This window comes from Meles meles, chromosome 6 (genome assembly GCF_922984935.1).
Source record: "Meles meles chromosome 6, mMelMel3.1 paternal haplotype, whole genome shotgun sequence".
Lineage (NCBI taxonomy): Eukaryota > Metazoa > Chordata > Mammalia > Carnivora > Mustelidae > Meles > Meles meles.
Genome location: NC_060071.1, coordinates 43,308,678 through 43,316,261, shown reverse-complemented (window position 1 = coordinate 43,316,261; position 7,584 = coordinate 43,308,678). Strand labels below are relative to the sequence as shown.

The 7,584-nt window shown below is 43.6% G+C and overlaps 1 protein-coding gene across 1 annotated transcript in view; it reads left to right on the top strand.

Moving 5' to 3' along the window:
• Positions 1-377: 377 nt before the first annotated feature.
• The window catches only part of ADAM10 (ADAM metallopeptidase domain 10), a 134,995-nt gene continuing 127,788 nt past the window's right edge, over positions 378-7,584 (top strand). The window contains exon 1 of the mRNA XM_046009157.1: positions 378-662. Within this exon, the coding sequence (XP_045865113.1) occupies positions 608-662 (55 nt within the window). The 5' untranslated portion in view covers positions 378-607. The remainder of the gene's footprint in view (positions 663-7,584) is intronic.

Here is a 7,584-nt window from a genome sequence, read left to right as displayed (position 1 = left end):
AGAAGAAAGCGGCCTCTTAACATCTTTCACTCTTCATTTTCGCCTTAGGGACGGTCCTTAACAGTCCGAGAACTAGCGAGCCCCGGAGGCTCCGCGGAGCGCTCCCGTCTGGGGGCGGGACCAGGGGAAACCCCGCCTCCTAAACCCAATCCCAGCTCTCCGCCGGCGGACAGGAAGCGGCGGCGGGTCTAGCAGCCCGGGAACCGGCCCCCGCGCGCATGCGCGCGCCCCTGGGGCGCCTGGGGGAGGGGGAGGGGTGGGAGGAAGGGGTGCGGCTGGGCCTGCTGGTTGGGCGCCGCGGATCACGTGGTGAGGAAGGAGGCGGAGGTCCGGGGTTCGGGGGAGGGAGGTAGAGAAGAGGGAAGGAGCGAGGGAAGGAACGCGGGGAAGGGAGGAAGGAAGAGAACGAGGGGGAGGGAGGTCCCTGTTTTGGAGGAGCTGGGAGCTTTGCCGGCCTCTGAAGTGGAGCGAGAGGGAGGTGCTTCGCCGTTTCTCCTGCCGGGGGAGGTCCCGGCTTCCCGTGGAGACTCCGGACCAAGCCCCTTCAGCTTCTCCCTCCGGATCGATGTGCTGCTGTTAACCCGTGAGGAGGCGGCGGCCGCGGAAGATGGTGTTGCTGAGAGTGTTAATTCTGCTCCTCTCCTGGGCGGCGGGGCTGGGAGGTGAGGCACGACCCCGAGCGCCGGGGACGCCTTGACCACGGCGGACCGCGCAGCGGTAGCGGCGGCCGGGTCGAGCGGAGCCCAGTCGCGCCGCGCGGCGGGCGCGTCAGTCAGCCCGGCCGGCCGGCGGCGCCACTCCGGCGCGCAGCGCTCCCCTCTCCCTATTGTCCCCCGCGCCCCGACCGCGTTCCCTTCCGTGGCGGGCCAAGGAGGCTCCGAGCCTCCGCTGAGGCCTTCCCCGTCCCCCACTGCCCCGGCGGCAGGGGAGGCGGGGGTCGCCTCCCAGAGAAGCAGGCTGGAGATCGGAGTTGCCTGGTGTGAGCCGTGGAGCCCAGGCCGGTGGCTCCATCCCTCCAGCCTGCTCGCCGGGTGCCGGGACGGGCTGCCGCCGTGGGGCTGCCGGTCTTTACCTCCTTCCTTCCGCCCCCAGCTTCTGCCCGGTGGCGGATTCCGGGGTCCGCTCCACCGCGGGGAAGCGCTGCGCAGGCTCGTGGGAAGTTGCAATGTGTGCGGCGGGGCTGGTGTATTGTTCTTTACCGGGCGCGGCGATCCAGACTGACCCGGTTCTGCAGAGGGGTCGCCGGTGGAGGGGTAACAGTGGTCGTCTGCTTTTCTGCGAAGAGTCGCTTCCGTTCTTTATAGAGCCTTGCCTCTGCCCGAGTGTTTGGAGAGAACTCTCAGGAGGGTGTGTTTATGTTCAGTGAAAACATTCTGTTGCCCAGGGGAATGGGTTTGGTGGGGAGAAAGAGGTAAGCCGTTTCGGGATGTTCCTTGGTCCGCTGTTTGGATTGGGTCTCTTAGAGGGACAAGTCCCTGGGTGACCCAACTTGAGTTTTCCTAAGCTCTCAGGTGGAGTAGACGTACAGCGTAGTTAGTTGTCAGACGGTGGCAACTCCCCCACCCCTCAAATTGGAGTTAAATTTACTGTAAGCAGATAATTACTTGATAATTCGGGTTTTGAAGAGGATTTTTCTGATCCTAGGACCAGATGCATAATTTTGTTGTTGTGTCAAGTGCTTTATTTTAGGTAAAGTTTTTTACTTGCCCCCAAAGTATACTTAAAAACCTCAAATATATTTAAAATAATTGAATTGAAAAAATTACCGGAATGTTTCCGATGAGTATAGTCTAATTTGAAAATTTACATTTTATGTAGTGTATTGTTTCTGTTCTTCTTTGTCACTTTAACTTATGATTGCAGAGCCAAGCATGTTTTTGTCCTGAGTTCTACTTAGTCCGAGAATGATGCTTTGTAGGTACACTTTTGTTGTAGTTTGTGGTGTTCATTTGCTAGATGTACGTTTTAGATTAAGAGTTTCTAGTAGATGTTTAGTTTTAAGAAGTATTGTGTACTAGAGACCCTTTATAAGGGCCTTTTTATAACATTTGTATTTGTGTTCAGAATGATTTCCAGCAAATCATTACTTCTGCCTGTTGCCACTATTTGTGATTATAGTCAGGTGTTAGACTCTTGATTTCTATTAGGTGGTACAAAGTAAGACAAACACATGAAGTACTGTAAATTACTGAGAAGTGGTAGTATATAAAATGACCTTTGTTTTTAAGTGTGAAACAATCAATATAAATTGGTGTAGCCTGATGGTTGAAGAAGAAGTAAATTAACAGCTTAATTTTTGTGGGTTAAGACCCTTGGCACACAAAAATCTAAATTCAGAACTTTGGAGTCATTTATAAAGTATCATTTTGCATTAAACATTAAAGCATTAGTTCCTAAACATTTAAGCAGAACTTAGGAAAAAAAAAAAAGAGACACTGAAACTTTCATTTTAAAATTAGCATCAAGATTGTAGCCTTTGGGTACATGGAGATATTTGTAATTTTATTGTAATATATACTATTTTTAAATATGAATCTGAGCTATTTGTAACATATACATTAGAAATTGGTTGGAATTTCTAAATATTTGTGTTTTGAATATTTTGGAGAGTTGTCTTTTCTCTTTTTAAAAATTAATTGATATGCTTGAGAGGACAAACAATATTTTAGCTCTAGTAGTAAATTCAATACAATAGTACTTTGGTTTGATGAAATCACACATTTATGTGATTCATTCATAAAATGAAGTTTAGAGTATGGCATTTTTTTTTTTTAAAGATTTTATTTATACATTTGACAGACAGAGATCACAAGTAGGCAGAGAGGCAGGCAGAGAGAGAGAGAGAGAGGAGGAAGCAGGCTCCCTGCCAAGCAGAGAGCCTGATGTGGGGCTCGATCCCAGGACCTGGGATCATGACCTGAGCGAAAGGCAGAGGCTTTAACCCACTGAGCCACCCAGGCGCCCCTGGCATGTTTTTTATGTTTAAAAATTTGGCATAAATCCTTTGTTTTGTACCATGCATTCTTTAGAAATAAGTTTTCTGGAAGTTTGGCCAAAAGTATTAAAGTATCAAAGTTAAACGATTTCACTTCTGCCAGCAAATAAGTTCTATGAATTTAATAAGAGAGACAGATTTGTCTCTGTCTTTAAGGAGTTCCATTCAGGCCATCCCTTACGTTAACTCTATCTTTTCTGTATACAAAGAACCTCTCTGAGTAGCAGGTGTTGAGGGAAATGGCCACAGAAGGCACCTCTGTTTTCTGATTTTTTGTTTTTTTTAATAACTTACTTACCATCTTCAAGGGTGTTTATTTATTATCTGATTTCTTAAATTTTCCAAAGGACTTGAAGGGTTAAGGAGGGGGAGTAAGGGACATTTCTATGATGTCTGTTGTGTTTCTGATACTGTTGTTAGAGGAGTTTCACTTTTCAGCATTACTGAGAGTGTGGTGGTATTTTACAGTTGAAGAAATAGGCTTGAAGAAATGCTTTCTTTAGCATTACCCACCTGCTAAGTGGTGAATTAGACATTCAAACCCAGGCCAGCTTGACCTCAAGGCCTGAACTTTTTTTTTTTTTTTTAAAGATTTATTTATTTGACAGATAGAGATCACAAGTAGGCAGAGAGGCAGGCAGAGAGAGAGAGAGAGGAGGAAGCAGGCTCCCAGCCAAGAAGAGAGCCCATTGCGGGGCTTGATCCCAGGACCCTGGGATCATGACCTGAGCTGAAGGCAGAGGCTTTAACCCGCTGAGCCACCCAGGCGCCCCAAGGCCTGAACTTTTTACCCGTTGCCCCCTCATAACCTTTTGAAAGCAGTTTTCACACATTAGCTTAAAGGTGGCCTCTGGACTGAACCCACCTTAGAGATGTGTTTTGTTTGATTCACAGCATCTTTAGGTTTCAGCTAGTTATCAACATTGAAAAATTGGGAAATTCCTCAATGAAATTCATAGATTTTTAGATCTTTCTTTCTTCTTTTTTTTGAAAGGATTGGAAACCCAGGTTCTTCTGGGCTGCATTCCCATTGTCTATAGCAGAGTGGTAGAGCAATAGTTGTCCTCTTTAGACTGGGCACTTGCTTACCAGTCAGTGCAGTTACTATCATTCCTACTGGCAATACACTTGGCCCACTTCACTCATTTTTGTCACCTGTGTGGATCCTGTATGTTATTTGTGTTTCTGCCTCGGCTTCATCCTGCATAGATGGATCGATTCTTTTTTTTTTTTTTTTTTAAAGATTTTATTTTTTTATTTGACAGACAGAGATCACAAGTAGGCAGAGAGGTAGGCAGAGAGAGAGGAGGAAGCAGGCTCTCCACGGAGCAGAGAGCCCGATGCGGGGCTCTATCCCAGGACCCTGGGATCATGACCTGAGCTGAAGGCAGAGGCTTTAACCCACTGAGCCACCCAGGCACCCCAATGGATCGATTCTTTTAAAAGAAATGTTTTTTTGTCTGTGACCTCTTACCCAACTTTTAATATGTTTTTTAATTCTTTATTTTTACAGTAGTTTTTTAAAAAAAATTTATTTATTTATTTGACAGACATTGAGAGAGGGAACATAACCAGGGGGAATGGGAGAGGAAAAGCAGGCTTCCCGCTGAGCAGGAAACCTGATGGGTGGCTCGATCCCAGGACCACAGGTACCATGATATGAGCAGAAGGCAGATGCTTAACAACTGAGCCCCCCAGGAGTCCCTATTTATACAGTAGTTTTAAAACTTTGTTAAAAGCTGGGGCATACTCTATTCTTTTTATTTAGTATAAGATTAATAAATATTTTAAAAATCCTCTTTTCATAATAACAATTTGAAGGTCTTAAAGAATGATGGTCCTAATTTTTCCAAATCACTTTATCTCAATGAGTAAATAAACCATTTCTTTTTCTACTTGGATGAAACTCAACAGATAAAAACAGTTGAGGGTCATGCAAGTAAAAACTTAGGCTCTTTTTCTTTAAAGATCAGGTCATGGTCATAAACTCTGCCTTTGAAATTCATAAAATGAAATGAAATAATGCATTCAAGAATAAGCTACATTTTCCAACATTGTTGGGAAATGAATGACAGGTTCAGATACGAGAAGATTCCCAGATAAGTCTCTGGGACCAGACTTGTAAAATTTTGGCAATTTTTGATGAAGTTTTTCTAAGATACACTTTAAACATTTATTGTGTTCTTAAAATGGGCTGACTTCAATCTTTTCTTAAATGACTGGCGTTTAGTATAAAGAACAGCTGTTATTGTTCCCTCCTCTATTGTAGTTTCTGGCTTTCCCCCCTGCCCCGAAACAATTGAAATGGGTATTCTAAATTTATTCTAGTGATTGTGCTTTTTAGTCTATCTAGTTTCAATAGTATTTTCAACTTTTTGGTTAAAATTCCTGGGTTTGGGGCGCCTGGGTGGCTCAGTGGGTTAAAGCCTCTGCCTTCGGCTCAGGTCATGATCCCGGGGTCCTGGGATCGAGCCCCGCATCGGGCTCTCTACTCCGTGGGGAGCCTGCTTCCTCCTCTCTCTCTGCCTGCCTCTCTGCCTAGTTGTGATTTCTCTGTGTCAAATTAATAAAATATTAAAAAAAAAATTCCTGGGTTTTTTGCAAACCTTGAGAATGTCACTTTCTAGTTAGTTGTCTCTAATACATTTTCTGTGGAGAAATTGATCATACTTGATACACTTGCATGCAAAGTGGAATAGATAAGTTCTGCATCTTTTGTGGAATAAAGTACATGAACTTTTAGATTCATATATATTTTAAAATTTATTTTTTAAAGTGACGTGTTCACTTTTTAAAAAATTTTATTCATTTATTTGAGAGCGAGCATGCATAGCCGGGAGGGGAGCAGTGGGATTGGGGTGGAAGGGGCAGAGGGAAACCTGGCTACCTGCTGAGCAGGGAGCTGGAAATGGGGATTGAGCCCAGGACCCCAAGATCATGACCCGAGCTGAAGGCAGATGCGTAACTGACTGAGCCACCCAGAGACCCCTAAAAGTTTATTTTTAATGTGCATGTTTTGGCTTGTGTAGTTTAGTGTTGAGGTTCCCTGTTCTGAACAATTAGGATAATGTTGTACTAATGTATTTTGTTAGTTAAAATGAGGCAAGTTGGAATGGAGAGAAAAAACCCGATAGATAACCAGGAAGACAAGCCAAATACAACGCAAACTCATTTGGTTGTAGGTAGATCATTTTCTAGATCTGAATCATGAGTACTTTGGTTCCAAACTAGTATCTAGATTATTGATATTAAGCATAACTGAAAATGTGCAATTGTAGTATCCTCTGCAGGAATGGAAATTGTAAGTGACGAAAAATATTCTCAGCATTTAAAAGGAGCAGTTAGGTAAGAGGTAGATGACAGAAGCTCTGGATACCATGATACTGTGTTTTATGGTTAGTTTGTAGTAAGGTAACTGTTGTGTGTTACAGATTTGGTGAGTTTGTGATTGCATAAAGTTAAATTTTCTGTCTTTGAATTGTATCACATTCTAATGGTTAGAAAACTTTTGCTAGTGTTGGAGGCGTATTTTGGGGATGGCCTAATTTAAAATATGTACTTGGAGTAACAAAAATGGAATTTGTGTGTGTGGAGAAGTTGTGGGGCAGGGCAAGTAGTCACTGGATATAGATGCTAACACAAGTTTCCAGGAGAGGACTGTGTGGTCACTAACTGGGGGAGACAAATTGTAGATGCAGAAGGCTGTGGAAGGAAGAATGCAGTGGTTTCAAATCTGAGCCCCAAGTTGCAGGGCAGATGCGCCAAATTCTAGGAATTGATTTGCATTTGGTCTGTTTGCACGTGGGCAACTCTGTGTGACATGCTTGGGTAAGGAGCCTCAGATTTTGTGTTTGTTGTTGTTACTGTTTGTTTTGTTTTTTTTTTTTTTTGTTTTGGAGGAATTGATTTATTTAATGATTATTAGCGATTCTTCGAAGCAACTCTAAAATGCCTACTTTGTGAATAAAAATCCAGTAGTGGTAATTCTAACTAGTTTAGCTGTTAATCTTTATACTCGGAAAAGAAAGCAATGCTAATAAGAATAAATGGGAGAACTGTAATAATCCTGCCAGTTCAGTTCCTGTGAGAGCAGTAATACTGATATCCAGCAGTGTGAAGGCTTTGCCTTGGTACTGTGGAGAGAGTCCTGTCCAACGAGGTTGCAAGAAACAGCAATACTGAGAATTGTTCTTAGAGAATGTAGATTCCCTGGGATACTGGGTGAATTCATTCTAAGGCTATTATAATTCCAAGTAAACAGTGTGAGAACGTGTACAGCGGGAACATTGCTGTTTAGTCACCGGTTTATTGTATGTCTGTGGTTAGTAGGAGTCATGAAGCTATAGTCTTGAGTGAGAAGTAAAAAACAGAGTTTGTCAGCATAGACAGAAATGCCAAGATGTAAAAATAAAGTTCCAATTATGTATTATAGTCGCAGTTGAAATGAGGATTTATTTCCCCAGTTGGGGAAAGGTTTTTGAGAAAAGTGGATGGCATAATAGTCTAGTAAGGTGCTTGTAGGTTTTCTTTCCTGGAATGGAGACTCCATGGCAGGAAATAAGAAGTTGTAATTGGGCCATGATAGTCAG